The 18540-nt window shown below is 37.4% G+C and overlaps 1 protein-coding gene across 1 annotated transcript in view; it reads right to left on the reverse strand.

Annotated features, from left to right (window-relative positions):
* Positions 1–18540, reverse strand: part of Asb9 (ankyrin repeat and SOCS box containing 9) — a 32779-nt gene that overhangs the window by 9109 nt on the left and 5130 nt on the right. Inside the window, exons 2-4 of the mRNA XM_077107419.1 lie at positions 14155–14234; positions 3412–3519; positions 1465–1615 (exon numbers count right to left, since the gene is read on the reverse strand). Of these exons, the coding sequence (XP_076963534.1) occupies positions 1465–1615; positions 3412–3519; positions 14155–14234 (339 nt within the window). The remainder of the gene's footprint in view (positions 1–1464; positions 1616–3411; positions 3520–14154; positions 14235–18540) is intronic.

Consider the following 18540-nt stretch of genomic DNA (forward strand, 5'->3'; position numbering starts at 1 on the left):
CACTGTCCCCATTTTTGCATGTTTAAATTTGTCAGCAGCATATCCAGGGATCAAAAGTGGTTTTCTTCATATAGAATAAGGAATGATTTTAAACACAAGTTGTGATCTGTAACTGTTAAGGGGAACTGCACTAGAGCTTCCCAGCCATAGTAAACAACCAGCAATCATCCACATGTTTCAACTGTTTGTGGTTTTATAACTGGTCTGAGTTGGGGAGAGCTAAGGAGGAACAGGAATTAAAGTGGATCTCAAGAAGAAATAGCATAATGTGGGTCACAAGACAAGAAAGGAAACTTACAACCTCAGCAAGTCTAGGCCTGGGAAAAACAGGCCAGAGTGGGCATAGGCCAGGCTTAGAAGAATCTGGCAAATCCCACAAGAGAGGGTCCAGTCTGGTAAACTAGGTATAGTGAAAGCTGAATCACTCTTCCGTTGTTCAGAATGCCATTGTTTAAACATTGATCCTTTATGTTTCTCAAGTTATACCATTTTAGCTATATGTATCCACTGAATGTGATAAATTAGTGTGTCCCTTAATAAATAAATGTCACCAGGCATGGTGGCACATGTCTGTAATCCCAGCAGCTCTGGAGGCTGAGGCAATAGGATCACGAGTTCAAAGCCAGCCTCAGCAACTTAGCGAGATCCTGTCTCAAAATAAAAGAATAAAAAGGGTTAGGGATGTGACTCAGTGATTAAGTACCCTTGGTTCAATCCCCTGTATGATAAATAAATAAATAAATAAATATCAATGTTTTGGTACGTAATTATCATATCGGTTGGGAAGCTATTCTGTGAAAGCCACTGGGGAAACAGAAAGCCCACGGGCAAAGTATAATCATGATGATAATAATGAAACTAAACATCAGAGAAAAGCAAAATTTGTAATTTTATTTTTTGACTCAGAGTTAAGAATATCAGTGAACCTGTGGCTTTATGAAAAAAAAATTACTCCCCCAAATGTATATACATCTTATAGTTCCCAAAATTGAAAATTTGTTTCACTTGGTAAATTTTGGTGGCCCTGAGATACTATTTCTTGAGGTCCTAAAATAGAAGAATATAATTTGTTTCATAAAACTGCTTGATTTCTATAAGGTCACAGGTTCAACAATATGTTCCACAAATATTGATGGATAGTCTACTAGGTACCAAGTCCTGTTCCAGAAATATAATGGTGAACGTTCCAAGTGCTCTAAAAGGGAGATTCTTAAACTTACTGTACTTCATCATCAGTTGGAGGGCATGTTAAATCAAACACAGATGGTTAGGCCCCACCCCCAGAGTTACTGATTCAATGGGGCTGAGGCTACATTTGCAGGCCCGCTTCTGCTGATGCTTCTAGTATCAGGACCCCACTTTGAGAATTACTGCTTAAAAAAATATACCTTTTCTTCCCTCTTTCAACAGTAAGATGCTTCTTGAAAAACTTGGTGGAAAACCTAAAATTCTCAACAGATTTACCTCTTTTAGCAGCCTCGTGGATGGGCGATGCAAGATCACTCTCAGGATGGGGGCTGGCTCCATGCTGCAGAAGCAAATTCACACAGTCCTGGCTGCCACTGATACAAGCATTAAATAAGGGAGTATGCCAGTCTGTAGTCATGCCATTCACCTAAGGGGACAAAAAGCTCTAGGCTACACACAGCTATAAAATGGGAGGAAAATAACAAATTCTAGAAGGTTGTTATGAAAAACTGAATGAGACATCAAATGCAAAACAGAAAGAATGTTACTGAAGGTTCTTTCTCCTCCATGCCCTTCCCAAGAACATGAACTTTGTTAGAGTGATTTTCAGTTTCCAAACTTATCTTATTTTAAACTTTCATCCTGAACTAATCCAATTTCCTCACAGCGACCACAGTAGTCTTCTAAAATTGTTATAAAGTAATTTTTAATAATGTAAAAACATGATTTTCATATAAATATAGAGTTAACACAGACCAAGGATTTTATTCAACCCATTCATTGACAAGGGAACCAGTAAGATGGTAAGGCTGGTTCAAAGAATTTATATAGTCAGTCAATAGACTGCTGAAACATATTTGCTAATAAATACAAAACTAGCTAATGCTCTAAAAACCATAAAACTATAATCTTTGTGGTGATCTTTTATAATGTTAGAAAAAAGACATAAATTTACAGATTAACGTTTGGGCTACAATCAAAAAGAAAATAGCAAAGCCAAATGCAGACACATTCTTCTATATCACTAAATAATCATTTGATGATTCTGTTAAAAATGACACTGTGAAAGCAATGAATTTATTCTCACATTGTATTTACAAGCAAAGCCAGGATCTTAATGAAGTACAAAAATGCAGAGTACAAATTTTAAGATGTTCACTCTTAGTGTTGCCCAAGACCCTAGAGTGAAAGCTTCTATGAAGGTTGCACCATAGATGCCTCTCTTGCTTCACCTCAGCCCTGGTTCTGTTTCCAAGTTTTGTATAAGTTTCCCTAACCCAGATATAAATCAGATGATGCACTCACCTCTGGCTCTCTATAATTTCAAGACAATAAGGTGGCTTGTGTTTTACTCTCCCACCATTAGGAATGAGTCACAAAAATTTGCTCACTTTCACTTCCAAACCTTTGTATTTGCTGTTCCCAGTAGATGGGAAAGCCCATCATTTCCCCTAAACCATTATTCAGCTGACTAATTCCAACAGGTACTGTAAGTGTCAACTTAGGTATCACTTTCTGTAGGAAGCCTCTTTTGACTCCCTCTCTTCCCAAAAGAAATACATAAGAGAAACACTTCTTTGTGCTCCCAACAACAATCTTAGTGTTAATACTTATTTTATTGTGGTGGTTTGTAAGAATAGCCCCAGATTCTCTCTATCCCACTATGCATATCCCTTTGCAACTCCTCCCATCACAAGATGGAGACTATTTTTCCAATCTTTGAATCTAGGCTTACTCGTGTGAATCACTTTGGCCAATAAGACAGTAGCCAATATTATGTAGAAAGAGCCTGCTCTTCTTTGCTATTCTTGCAATCCCTGCTACCATGTGCAGAAGCTGAGGCTGCTTACTAAAGTATGAGAGACCACACAGAGATTTTTCCATCTCCCCAGCCATCTCAAGCAAACATTTTATGCTTTCTACAATACTTTACTACCCTCCACCCACAGTAATGAAAGCAGAAATATAGCAGCTATTTATTAGTGGTGGGTGATAAGAAAATGCTAGAAACTCTAAGCATGACTTTGCAGCAAACAATTCAGTATTTCACCTTTCACTACAACGAACAAGTTTGATGGACATAATAACTCTTCAAAACACCACTCTTCATATTTCAAACCAGGCTCATCAAAAGTGCTAGAAATTATTCAGAAGGGGTAGAAACTGTCATTTTTCATTCTTAGATAATATTTGTCTCTAAGATATTATTTGACCTGCACTTACCTCAGCCCCATGCTTTATTAAAATACTTGCACAAGGCAGATGACCTCCAAGACAGGCTTCATGGAGTGGAGACACACGATCTGCTGTGGTGAGGTTCACAGGCCACCCCTGGCACAGCAGAAATGAGAAGAGTAAGAAGTGCAAAACAACAATGCCCTGGGGTTGGTTTTCAGCCATGATTCCAGTACTTATATGACAATTTTTCTCAAAAGTTTTGTACTGTCACACACTACATTAAGGTGTTGATAATGATGTAAAAAAAAAAAAAAAAAGAAAGAAAGAAGAAGAAGAAACTGCCCTGCAAGTATAATATGATACTATCGTTAAGGGAAACGGTTTGGCAGTGTCTGTTCCAGTTGATGAGACACATGTCTACAAACCAGCAATTTCACTCTAAGTTATGTCCACTATAGAAATATATACCTAGATAAATATACAAGAAAGTTCACAACAGCATGGTAGCTCAAAACTACAAACAACGAAATGGCCATCAATAGTAAAGTGGGTTAATAAACTTGCATACAATCATTCAATGCAATATTATACTGAACAAATTATAACTGCAAACAACTGCAAGGATGATGCCTATGAAAATAATGTTAAGCAAAAGAAGAAAAGACCCAATATGAGATATACTGAATGACTGCATTAACATAAAATTCAAAATAAGGCACACCTAACGTATATTGTTTCAGAATACACACATGGGAAATAAAACCTTAACAAAGCAAGGAAGTCAGGATATGGTTACTTCTGTGGAAGAGAGAAAGCGCAAGGGGAGCAATGGGGTAGGTGGCCCTTTGGGGGAGCCAGCAATGTGCTATTTTTTTTCCATTTTTTGACCTGGATGGGCAGTCACATGGCAAAATTCTCATTACTATTACTATTTCTTAAATTGCACATATGTGTTTAAGTTAGTTTGCTTGTTCTACTTCTCAAATTAAAAGTTTTCAAGCTAGCATATCCTAAATTGCTAGGTTTAACAAGCAATTATGAAATTCTAACAAGTTAACCAGTGTCTCTTTCTTGTAGGACAATTATAAGGAAACTTCAAGGGAACACAGAATATACTACATGTGCCTTTTAGGAAACATAAATGTGCTTTATTGCTTTAGGAAAGTAAAATGTTCCTATTAACTAATAAAATCTTTCTTGAAAATATAACTACTATATTTAGTAATACACCAGATTCAATAATGTATGTGATAAAAGTACCACTTTTATCCAATTTTTCTTCTCAAAAGAAACCAAAATTCTGTTCCCTGGTGACATTTACTTTTGTTCTTGGCCTTCCTAGCTCTGTCTTGGTTTTAACAAAGGGATGAGCAAAACAACAATTCATGAGTCAAAATAGTCCACAGTCTATTTTTTTGTATAGGGCAGTAACTAAGAATGATTTTTATATTTTAAATGGCTGAAAAGAAATCAAAAGAATACTTTGTGATACATCCAAATTATTTCAGTGTTAAAGTTTTATCAGAACACAGCCCTGCACACTCATTGTCATATTGTCTGTGACAGCTTTTGCACTACAACAGCAGAACAAGGTAGTTGAAACAGAAATTAGTTTGCAAAGTCTAAACTATTACTATCTGGTTCTTTATGGGAAAATTGCCAACTCTGGTCTTGATAAAAGAAAAGAATACATCATTTCTTACTTTGCTATTCATACTTGACTTAACTGCCCAGTTAGGCAGGGAAATTTTTTACAGACTTTTAAAAAGTAGTTTCATCAATGCAACAAAAGAGTGTATAGTGTCCACATGAGGCAAAAATTATGTGAGGGTATCAGATACAAACGGTTGGAAGACAGGTCCAGGCACAAAACTCGGGTAAAGGACAATCACAAGAAGAGTGGCCCATAAGAAAAGGTACACAATGGGTCAGCAAGGCAAAGCAAGCAAGGAGTGACCATGAGAGCCACATCACCTCCAGAACCATGCAGTTGCCACCTTCAATTAGCATGTGGAATTTGAAGGAATTTGAAAGAAGATTCCTTCCAATCCCACCCAGCCAAGTCTGCACAATCTGACATAGGGTTTTCCTAGTTAGTGTTTCTTAATAATGACAAATATATAACTAAGAATAATGAGGGAAAGCATAAAGTGAGCTTCCACTTAGCTGGCTTGCACACCTCTGACCTGTGAGCTCCTCAATGATTATCAGATGTCACCTAATCTCAGCCTATGATCAGAAGGTCTTTTGGGTGGGCTCTTAAATCTATACAATGTCAGGGTACCCAGAGGAAATAAACTGTTTGGGACCTGGCAACTTTCTGTCCAAGCCCCAAAATTCTTATGCTCACCTACACTGAACCAAATGACCACAAAGATGATTAGGATTTTTTCCCCATCCACAGTTACCACAAAAAGGAAGATCATGAATACCTGTCTCAGTCACATGCACAGAAAACATCATTCCCCTCCTTCTGTCCATCCTTAAAATCTCTCCACATTTCTCCTATTTTCTTTTTCTTTGCTCCTTTCTTTGAGGAAGAAATATATGAATTCATCCTGACAGCCAGTGCCTTTTCAATGCTCAAGACCTATGTCCATGACCTTCTGTCATCCACCTTCTCACATGCATTCATTTCCCAGCTCTCTCCCTTCTGGCACACCTTCCTTTCATTTTCAAATTCTTCCCTTCTGTCAGCCCCAACCCTCTGCCAAGCTACCATTCTATGCCTTTCTTCCCTTCACTCTCCCTTTTTTTTTCAAAACTTGCTTATGCCCATTGTCTCTCCTTTTTCCCATTCATTCTCTCATCTTCTACCCATGCAATCCTGTTGAAATGGCTTTTAAATATCTCCAGTGGCTTTTTTTGTTGTTTTTATTTTTTGTTTTGCTTTTGGTACCAGGGATTGAAGCCAAGGGTGCTTAACCACTGACCTGCATCCCCAGTTCTTTTTTATAGTTTGAGACTCTGTGTGGTCTTGCTAAGTTGTTTAGGGCCTAAGTTGCTGAGGCTGGCTTTGAACTCCTGATCCTCCTGCCTCAGCCTCCCAGCTGCTGGGATTATGGGTTTGCACCCCCCATCCCCACACCTGGCCAGTGACTTCTTCTTTATCAAACCCATATGTAATATTCTGTCCTTCTCCTCCTTTCACCTCTGAATTTGCTACATATTCATGTTGACCTCATGAAACCTCTCCTCTGACTTTTAAAATCCAGCTCTATCTGATTTTCAACCTCTGATGACCTTTTTTCTCTCTTTGACTGACTTCGACCTTTCCTTCTTGTGGTAGAACAGAATGGAAACATTAGCAGTTTAAGAGCTAACAGGCTGTGGTTTTGCACACTGACACACAGCAGCTCTGCATACTGACATTTAACCATAGGGCTGGCAGTAACTAACAGGTACCCATAACAGATAACCACTGTAGCAGAAGCAGGAACAATGTAGTGGAGACAGATCAATCCCCCTTTAGGCTTAGTGCAGTCAAGAGTCCCTAAGCTGTATGACCTAAGAGTACCTAGGCTATTGACAAGCTTGTACCCATATAAGGAATGTAGACTGCACCCTCCAATAGAAGTGCACCAACTCTGTTGCCTTGATGTACCCAAAATGTGCTTATGTGTAAAAGCAAGAGCCTGACCATGCTTGGGGCTCAGACTTTGGGAGTCATCCCTCTGGGCCATGGCGCCACTAATAAAATGTTGCTTCCAGATCTCAGTGTCCTGACCCTCATTTCCTGCTACACTCTAATCTTTTTCTTTTCTCTCAGTACTGACTCTCTCCTTCTACCCCTCTCTCCCACAACACCCCACACACACGTACACACAAACTTACCATCAAATCTAAATCTCCACCCATGGTACATTTTCTATTTCCGTGCTAAAACATAACTATCCTGAGACCCAGCTAGCAACAAACTCAGCCTTTGCCAACCTGAATGAAAGCTCCATTTTGCCAACCACGATTCTCTTGCCAGCTCCATCATCTTGTTTAATAACCTAGAACTGAGGCCTCAGGAGGGAGGATGGCAGAATGATTCCCAATTCCCAAGTTCAAATATTAGCACCATCACCAAGCAAGTGGTGTGACCTTAGGTTAGTTACTTATCTCCCTGATCCTCAATTATTTTTCTGTAAAATGGGAAGTGTACTTGTCTTAAAAGATGATTATGAAGACTAAAAATGATGTATGAAAAATTTAGCACTCAGTAACTTCCAGGCATTTATTATCTGAAATTTGTTCTTCTTTGTCACTTAGCCTTCAATCAGCTACCATATCCTAAAGATGTACTGTATCACATTGCCAGTTATCTTTCCTTGTTTCCACCCTGATAGTGACTTAGTCCTTTGAGAATCACAGGGGGCAGGATCAGGAGTTTTATTCTAGTTGCTGAAAAGCCAATCCTCATCATTTGCTTGTGGTGAGACATTACTGAAAAAGGAATCACCTGAGGAGCTTTAGGAACGTCGTGATATCCAGGCTCCATTCCAGAGCAATTGCAATAGAATCAAAAGAGGATGGATTCAGGGGCTGGGGATGTGGCTCAAGCGGTAGCGCACTCGCCTAGCATGCGTGCAGCCCGGGTTCAATCCTCAGCACCACATACAGACAAAGATGTTGTGTCCGCCAAATACTAAACAATAAATATTAAAATTCTCTCTCCCTCTCTCTCCTCTCTCTCACTCTTTCTTTAAAAAAAAAAGAGGATTAATTCAGTCATCAATATTTCTAAGAGCCCCCACAGCCCAAGGGGATTCTAATGTCCAGTCCAGTCTTGAGACAAAAAGGTCACTGATATAGCCAAGTGGTAGCTTGATTGCTTTCTGTTGACCTAACAAATCGCCATTGTTGTTTTTTAAATAATTTTTATTGGCATGCAATACATATAAAAATGTTCACAGATCCTAGGTGTAAATCTCAGTGAATCATCATAAAGAAAACATACCTATATAACCACCAAACAGGTAAAGAAAACAAGCATTACCAGAAGGCTGCATATGCCTCATTCAAATTACTACCTACCTTTCATCCCCAAAGATATTCATGAAACTAACTTCTTAGACCATAAATGAGTTTTCTGTGGGTTTGAACATTATATTAATTAATCCATGAAATATGAATTTTTTTGAGTGTGCTTTTTAATTCAACATGTTGGCTGGATTCACTCATTCATTCATTTTCACTGCTATATACAATTTCATTCAATAACTGCTATAGCTCAGATCTGGAATATCCTCCAAAGGCCCATGTTTTAAAGGATTGATCCCCAGTCTATGGCAGTATTGGAAAGTGGTAGAGCCTTTAAGAGGTCAGGCCTAGTGGAAAGAAACTAAGTCACAAGGGGCTTGCCCTTAGAGGGAATAATGGAACCCTTGTCCCTTCCTCTCTCTTTTTCTGCTTCCTGGTCACCTCGAAATAAGCAGTTTCCTCCACCACAGGCTTCTTCCATGATGTACTTTGCTGCCATAGACCCAAAGCAACAGAGTCAAGTGACTGTGCACTGAAACATCAGAAACTATGAGGCAAAACAAACATCTCCTACTTATAAATTCATTTTTTCAGGTATTTTGTCACAGTCATAGAAAGCTAACAAAATCATATGCCATAATTATTATTTTACATTTGATGGACATTTGGGTTGTTTTCTTTTTTAAAATATCATATTGCTTTTTATTTGTAATTTCTTCTGATGTATTGCCATAGCAACATTGCATTTTCTCATATAAAATAATTTCTTCTGAGCAAACAAATTATATCAAATGCATGCTTCCTAAGTAATGAGACAAAAAATTTTGGTACTGCTTTTGAAAATCTGAGAATTTAGAAACAAATGCTACTCATTCATTCCCATGTTCCAGAGAGAAAATTCATGAGTATGAAAAAAATCAATTGTTACTTTTAGAAAATGGTTAGCAGCTGAACAAACATTTCTATATGTGAAATATCTTTCTTTTTTATTGATTTTAAATAGGGCAGAGGGGAGGGAGAGAAAGGGAGGGGGCAGGGGATTAGCAAGGATGGTGGAATGTGATAGGCATCATCATCCAAAGTACATGTATGAAGACATGGATTGGTGTCAACATACTTTATATACAACCAGAGATATGAAAAATTGTGCTGTATATGTGTAATAAGAATTGTAATGCATTCTACTGTCATTTATTTTTTAAAAAAATCATTTGGATTGTTTTCAACTTTTTTTAACTTGCCATCATGAATAAGGCTGTATGAATATACCTGTACCTGTCTTTTTATATATACACATATCATATCTACTATGTACATACCTAGAAATGGAATTGCTGGGTCAAGAATATGTTTAGCTTTAATAGATATTATGTACTAATCTCCCAAAGTGGTTTGTACAAATTTATACTCCCACTGGTAAAGAAAAAGAGTTCTAGTTGTTCCATATAACAACACTTGGTATGATCAGTCTCTTCAAAGTTAACCCTTCTAGTAAGGACAAAGAGTAATAGTAACTCAAATTTTTAATTTATATTACTCAAAATCTAATAATAAGCACAGGGGCTGGGGGTATGGCTCAGTGGTAGTGCACTTGCCTGGCATGTGAGGCACTGGGTTCAATTCTCAGCACCACATATAAATAGATAAATAAATAAATGTCCATCAACAATTTAAAAAACATTAAAAAAATAATAAGCACAGTTCGACATTTATTGAATATTTGGATATTCCCTATTATGAATTGCCAGCTCAAGTCTCTTTTTCATTTTTTCTGTTGGGATTCCTGCCTTTATTTTTGTTTGTATTGATTTTAGACAGTGAAATCTAATATTGAGTGTGAATTATATTAGGAATTTCAAAGGATTGAAAATATTTTTAGTGGTTTTGATCCCCCACTCCACAAAAGAAAAAAAAAGATTTGTAGATATTTACTCCTAGTCTATGCCTTGTCTCCTCATATTTGATGGGGTAGGGAGTGTTCTGGGGATTGAATCCAGAGGTGCTTTACCACTGAGCCACACCCCTAGTTCTTTTATTTTTCATTTTGAGGCAGGGTCTTGCTTAGTTGCTTAGGGCCTCACTAGATTGTTGAGGCTGACTTTGAACTTGTGATCCTCCCACATCAGCCTCCTGAGTCACTTGGAATTACAGATGTATGCCACTACACCCAGCACCTCCTTGCTTTTTCTTCTTTAATAACAATATACACTTTTAAAAAATATTTTTTAGTTGTAGATAGACACAATACCTTTATTTATTTACCTGTATGTGATGCTGAGGATCAAACCCAGGGCCCCACACATGCTAGGCGAGTGCTCTACCACCGCGCCACAATCCCAGCCCACTCCTTGCTTTTTTAAATATGGCCCTTTCATGAAGTTGTAAATTTTAATGAAATCCAACTTATTGATATTTTTTGTTCTTTTTCTCATGCTATACTCCTTTTGCGTCAAATGCTTCTCCCCCTCTTACAACTATCAAAATAAACTTTCCTTACCCCTTAACCTAGTTGTTCCAGAGAAGCTTTTAAAAGAAAATACCAATGCATGAGGCCTGTCCTAGACTAGCATTTTTATTCTTTTTATTCTTTTAAAAAAATCATCCTGAATCATTTGAATGGTAAGCTATGATACAGAATAACTAACTACAGATTTGGCTTTTTCTTTCTTGGACCTAATGAGAATTTTTTATAATTTTTTCTTTATTTTATACTCATTTGAATGCCTTATCTTATTCCTCTTACTAAAATATCTTTTTTAGTTTGCCAAAAATGCTTTTCAGTATTCTTTGAATATCTAAAATGCCATGTAGATTGTAATAAGAAAATAGATAATATTTGTGATGGCTGTAACTGAAATAAATAATTTACATATATCACCTCAGTAAATTTTGTCAAGCCCATTTAAGTCAGATTTAAGTTAGCATAATAGATTGAATTTTGGTTCTCAGGACATTACTCACCTATGACAGTATAACACATTCACATCCTTCTCATGACCTCATATTAACAAAACATGTACTTTCTAAATCCTTGACTTTGGAGATAGGTCAAGTGATGTTTAAACAATGGGATATTAGCACATTGCCATGAGCAAAGATTGGAAGTAGTGTATTCTTGCAAGGTTGGGCTTGCCCTGCTCTGCTCCAGCCTTTTGCCAAAAAAAGATAATCCCTCAGGTAACCAGTAGTCTGTAAGGGATGAGAGAGAATGTGCAGCAGAGCTATACCCAATCCACAGCTTGGAGCAGAGCCCAGTCAAGCCCAGCTTAGACCTGCTGGCCCAAACACTCATTAGCAAGAAATCATGACTACCACATTATGCCACTGAGTTTTGGGGTGGTTGCTGAGTTTTGAGGTGCACTGATGCAGGTAGTTATCAGAATGTTTACTTTGTGAAGACAAAATTGAGGCTCCAGGATGATAACTCACTCAAATAATGTGCTAGAGCTTAGATAAAAACATTCTTCTGGCTGATGTTCAGTAAACACATAAATAACTGAATATAAATAAATGTCTGTCCAATTTAACAAGTAATATATAAAAGCTGAAATTATCATTTTTCATCCTATCAAAATAGAGTTAATATTTCATTTTATCTGAGAAGCAGACTAACATTTTTGCTAGAGTTATGTTATAATCTATATTTCTACTTATAAATAGGCTGCTGATATGAAAGACAGCTTAAGATAGTGGCTTAGGATAGTATAAAATTTTTCTTTAGAAACTATTTTTCTCATAGGAGGATTTCTTAATCTATTTAGGTCCATGAAATTGAATTTTTTTAAAAAAAGAACTTTTATTTTCACTAACCTCTACCTGAAATTCTACATGTCCTTCAATAAATGAATGTAGATAACAAATCACAATAGTAAAAACAATTTATAGTACTGTCACCAATAGAAATCACTGATATTTTTATGCACTATGATTTTGCATGTATTTTTTATTTAACTTATTTTTTATTAGTTCTAATCAGTCATACATGACAGCAGAAAGCTTTTCAATGCATTGTATACAAATGTAGCACAACTTTTCATTCCTCTGGTTGTACACGATATAGAGTCACACCACGTGTGCAGTCATACATGCTCTTAGGGTAATGATGTTCATCTCATTCCACCATCTTTCCTACCCCCCATGTCCCCTCCCCTTTCTTCCATCCCCTTGGTTCAATCAAAGTTTTTCCATTGTCCCCACACATACACACCCCATTATGGATCAGCGTCCACTTATCAGAGAGAACATTTGGCATTTGTTTTTTGGGGATTGGCTTACTTCACTTAACATGATATTCTCCAACTCCATCCATTTACCTGAAAATGCCATAATTTTATTCTCTTTTAATGCTGAGTAATATTCCATTGTGTACATGTACCACCAGTTTCTTTATCCATTCATCTACTGGAGGGCATCTAGGTTGCTGCCACCATTTAGCTATTATGAATTGTACAGTTATAAACATTGAAGTGGCTGTGTCACTGTAGTATGATGTTTTTAAGTATTTTGAATATAGACCAAGGTGTGAGATAGCTGGGTCAAATGGTGGTTCCATTTCAGGTTTTCTAAGAAATCTCCATACTGCTTTCCAGATTGGTATGTATTTTAAATATCTCTAAGTATAGGCTTATCCTACTTAAAAATTATGATAGTTATTAGAATCACCACTAGATCTTCTTTAATGAATTACTTTAAAGCCTACATGTTATGTCACAAATTTGTTTTAATATTTTTATAGATTTCCTCTGTGTTATGTTTTATGCATTTGAAACTTTACTCAAAGAAGGGGTGCATAGACTTAGATTACCAAAGAGGTCCATAGCACAGAAGGTACTAAGAGTTCCTAACTTAAAAGATACAGTATAATTTTAGAGAACAAAACTTTCTGAACAAAAACGTGATTGGGATTTTGAATGGTGACTTGAACTATTTTCTTAAAAATACCTTTATGTGGGTTTTCATTAGTTTCAAGCCAGCAAAACCCAAATCAGTGTGCACTGGAAATTACAATGGAGAGGCAGAGAATCTAAAATCAAACTGTTCAGAGCCACGGTCAACTGGGGATTTAACAGAACTTAAAATGCATTGTATACAAATGGAGCACAACTTTTCATTCCTCTGGTTGTACACTACATAAAGTTGCACCACATTTGCAGTCATACATATACCTAGGGTAATGATGTTCATCTCATTCCACCATCTTTCCTACCCCCATGTTCCCTCCCCTTTCCTCCCTCCCCTTGGCTACAAGACTACATATTTAAAAAGACATTTTCAAGCATTTACTATATATTAAGCATTTTCAACCTCAGCATTACTGACATTCTGGGCTGTATAATTTTTGAGGGGAAGGGCTGTCTTGTGCACTGTAAAATGGTTAGCAGCATCCTTGGTTTCTACCCCCTAAATGCTATTATCACCACCATCCCAGTGTGACAACCAACAATAGCTCCAGACATTCTCAAATGTCCCCAGAGGGATAAATTTGTCACAATTGAGAATCCCTGTTTGACATGACAGTTTTTAAGAACACAGATTATTGAACAAAGTGAAGGCAACTTGAATGTGCTTACTTGCCAGTTACTCATTTAATAGATATTTAGCACAGTACCTACTGTGTGCTTAACATTGTACTAAACTCTGGTATCATGCCAGCCAACAAAGAAGGAAATGATAAAATAACCAAAAAAAAAAAAAGAACAAGATTCACCTCATGTTGCTCTATAGGAAATTCATATCTTAATATCAGTCTACAGTTTCTTTTTTCTAAGTTTGACATAGCAATAGGATGTGCTTACTATTCACCATTTTTTAAAGAGCTACCTGGCTGATGAGGTTCCTCAGAGACAGCACACGTCCATGGATTGCAGCTTCATGCATAGGAGACCAATCAGACACAACATCTGTATGAAAAGGGAGGAACAGGTCACATCCTACTACTGCACTTAGACTGGGAGGCTCCTTGTTACCCAGCAATTTAGAGCCAAACAGGTCCTGAATGGAGACATAGGAGTCACTCAAGAAAAATCCCCAACAGGTCTTCAGCATTTCTCTATTGATGTTTCTTGCACACATCTGAAATGTCTGGATAACTAAAGAACTATATAGGCCGTGCCCAAACTGGGACCAAAAGAGGCAGATTGGGAGATGATTATGTTAGGTGAAAATAAGCCAGGCATGGAAATACCAGAAAGACAAGTACCACATGAGCTCACTCATGTGGGATCTAAAAACTGATCTCATAGAAGTTTAGAGTAGAGTAGTGGCTACCAGAGGCCAGGGAAAAGTGGGGAGGGAAGGATAAGGAGAAGTTGATCAACATGTACAAAGTTACAGGTAGGTAAGAACAAGAAGTTCTGGTGTGCTACTGCACAGGAGGATAATTGTAGATAACAATTGTATACAGTATATTTCAAAAGCTAGAATAAAGGATTTTGAAAGTTTTCACCATAAATAAATGATGTCTGAGGAGATAGACATATAACCTAATTTAAACATTGCTCAATGTAGATATCAAACCTTCACATGGTTCCTCCATAAATATCTACAACTCTTATTTTTACATATCAGTTAAAATAAAACTAGTTTTAATTCAACAATTTTTCAGAGCTGTTATTGATTGATTGATTGATTGGTGCATTATAATTGTACCTAACACCTAATAGTGGAATCTATTATGCCGTATTGGAACATACAAAAAACCTTATTTGATCAATCTCATTCCCTAGTACCTTCCCTTTCCCTCATCTTCTCTCTCCCCCGATCTACCACCATACAATCCAACCATCCCACTCCTTAATATTTAACAAATTTTTTAAAAGACGCAGACTGGGATGATAGATGACTGTACTTCCATTTCACACTGTCTCAAAGGCAAATGGCCCATTTAGTCAAGTGAGAGCTTCACTAATTACCAGCATTAGTGTGTTAAGCTGTGTTTGCCAGTCTAGTTTCCTGCATGAAATGCAAACTTTGGCATCTCAGCAAACAGTGCCATATACTAATAGTAGTAATCATGTAATTACATACACCATTAGGTTTGGAATCAAATCTAAACAGAACTTTATCTATTTATGGATTACCTCCTGTCCTAATATTAAGCACAAATCAGACCTTGAAACAAGGATATTATTTGCCCTCCAAAAGCAGGGTGCCAGTGTGGTTAAAAGAAAGCTCTGAATCCAGACCCACTTGACCTCTTCTGAAAGTGGGCCCCATGAACAGGTTCTGATCTTCAGTTTCCTTTTTAGTAAAGTAAGGACAGCAATATACATAGCCATGACTCAGTACATATTATCCACAATTATTATCTTTCCCTAACACTAAACAGAGAATCTCAATTACATCCCATAATCATTGCTATTTAAAATAGCAAATTTATAGTCTAATATAGGAGGAACAAATAGCCACATAGGGGAAAAAAAAAAGCCTGTTATCCCTACCCTAACATATTAAATGCTTTCATCTCGCCTTATAATTAAGTGTGGATGTACTTAATGAGGCACAGACCTGATTTTTTTTCTCATCTCAGCTGCATCTGATTTCTAGAACAAACAGATGCAGGAAGTGAGTGTGAAGAGACTTGCCTGAGCTTGTGTAAGCGCCAGCTCTGCCTGATTTGGTAAACATGTGACATACAAACAAGGTGGATGGTCTGATACCAGTTCTGCCTTGCTTGAGAACTCATAGCTTCGTAAAAGCTGAGGAAACCTGGAGAACCAGAGTGGTGACTAATGCCTTGCAAACTGAAAGGCCATGAAGGAGAAGGCAAGAACACTTTGCATTTAACACGTGGTGGTTATGGCCTGCCTGCCACCTGGAGCCATCAGTGCCCCGGAAAATCTGTCCCAGTGAGCAAATTACCATCATTCCAGATGGATTCATTAAGTATCAAGTACATAAGAGGAAGGAAGCGGAATGAGGCCACCTACACATGCCCATCCAGTGCTTTCCTTGTGGGGTCACTAAGATCTTAGGGCAAAGTACCTTAAGTGGATATCTTTTCCCACCCCCAAATCCTCATGCTCATTCAGTGTCTCACAGCATTCTTTTAGATTCCTAATTCAGCAACAATAGTGCTGTTTTTAGGACTTGGAATCTAAATTCCAGTCTACAGATATGGAAATATTTAGCTCCCAATTAAAATTAAAAAGACAACTAAGTGCACTCCATTGGTCCTGATAATGCAAAATATCATTTACACAAAATCTTGAGCCAGAAAGAAAAAAACAAAAATTAAGGAAGGTTTTGAAAAATCAGTTTTAAACAGATTTGCAAGTGCACCCTAATGGATCACTACATGTGATGATTAGTCCAGTTTTTCTTCCAAGTGCTCAGCGGCTAAGAAATAGAGCTGCCACACTCCTCAAACTTCTTAAAGCTCTAAGATTATTAGAGCTGACAGTCTAAACCGTCTAAGCAATTATTTGGGGTCCTAAATTGTAACTGTTCAGATGTCATAAAAATATTACAATTATATTATTAAATGTAGATAAAAATGGGGTTTGCTTTCTACTCATTCATGATTGAACCATTATTTTTCCTATTTAGGGAAAATAGAATTATGTACTTCTCTGAGAGAAAAGCAAAAGCTACCTGATGTTTTGCACACAGAGAGAAGAGAGTATCTGCAGAGCAGACAGCCTGCGTCTTTCTGAGAAGTACAGAGGATTGTCCTGGCACACATAGTAAGGGGCTGACAATACCAATGTCCATATCGAGCTAGCTAGCTAGCTAACAGCTTCATTGAGCTATAATTCACATCCTATACAATTTTCCCATTTCAAGTGTACAATTCACTGCTTTTCATTACATTCACAGAGTTGTGCAACTGATACCACAATCAATTCTAGAACATTTTCATCACTCCAAAATGAAATCCCATGCCTATTAACATTCACTCCACATTTGCACTTCCCCAAACCCTTGCAACCATTGATCTATTTTCTGTCCTTGTAGATTTGCCTATTCTGAACATTTCATGTAAACAGAACCACACAATATGTGTTCCTTTATGACTGGCTTCTTTCATGTAGTCTAACGTTTCAAGGTTCATCCACATTATAGCATACATTAGTCTTCATCCCTTTTTTGCTCAAATATTCATTGTATGGATGGACCACATATTATTTATTTATTCATCAGTTGATGTAATTTTGTGTTGTTCACACTTTGGGTCTATTATTAATAATGCTGCTAAAAACATTCATGTACACTTTTTTGGTGGATGTATGTTTCAATTCTCCTGTGTCTATACCTAAGAGTGGAACTGCTATATGATAATGATGATACAATGTTTAGCCTTTTGATATTATATTCCACTTTATATTCCCATCAGTAATGTATGGGGCAGTTCTTCCCCTCCTAACTTAAAAAGTTGATCTAGGGTTTGTTAAGCCTGTCACACTATCCAAAACTACTGCCCAAAAAGAAAAGCATGGGTTCTTGTGAAGCATCAATCCATCTCATATTTATACAAGATCTTTGCCCTCAGCAGGTCTCAGAACAAATTGAATGATTGTGTAAAAACCTGGAATAGTGACAATGGATACATTAATATTTTTCTAACATTCAGAGCACACAGATTGTGTGTGCATGCACATACATGCATGAGCGTACACAAACACACATATACAGTTTAGCAAACACCATAATTTGCAACACAGATTAGTCCACTTGCTGTTTCGCTCTGGAAAACAGTGAAGAGATTAGCAGAGACTTGCACCTTGTGAAATTCAAATGAGGGTCTGCCTGTGTTTAGATGTGAGGTGTCCCCCAAAAGATCATGTGTGAGACGATGCAAGATTTAGAAGAGAAATGATTAGGATATGAAAGCCTAAACCCAATCAGTGAATCAATCCTCTGATGGGATTAACTGAGTGGTAACTGAAAGCAGGTAGGATGTGGCTGGAGGAGATGAGTCCTGTGGGCATGGCTATAGGTATATATTTTGTATTTGGAGAGGGGAGTGTCTCTCTCTCTCTCTCTCTCTCTCTCTCTCTCTCTCTCTCTCTCTCTCTCTCCTTTCTGATCATCATGTGAGTTGCTTCCCTTCCCCACACTCTTCCACCATGATGTTCAGCTTCACTTCAAGCCCCAAGGAATGGATCTAGCTGTCTATGAACTAAGGCTTCTGAAACCGTGAGCCCCTAAATAAACCTTTCCTCCTTTTACAGTTGTTCTGGTCTGGTCTTTTAGTCACAGCAGTGA

Source organism: Callospermophilus lateralis, chromosome X, assembly GCF_048772815.1.
Source record: "Callospermophilus lateralis isolate mCalLat2 chromosome X, mCalLat2.hap1, whole genome shotgun sequence".
NCBI lineage: Eukaryota > Metazoa > Chordata > Mammalia > Rodentia > Sciuridae > Callospermophilus > Callospermophilus lateralis.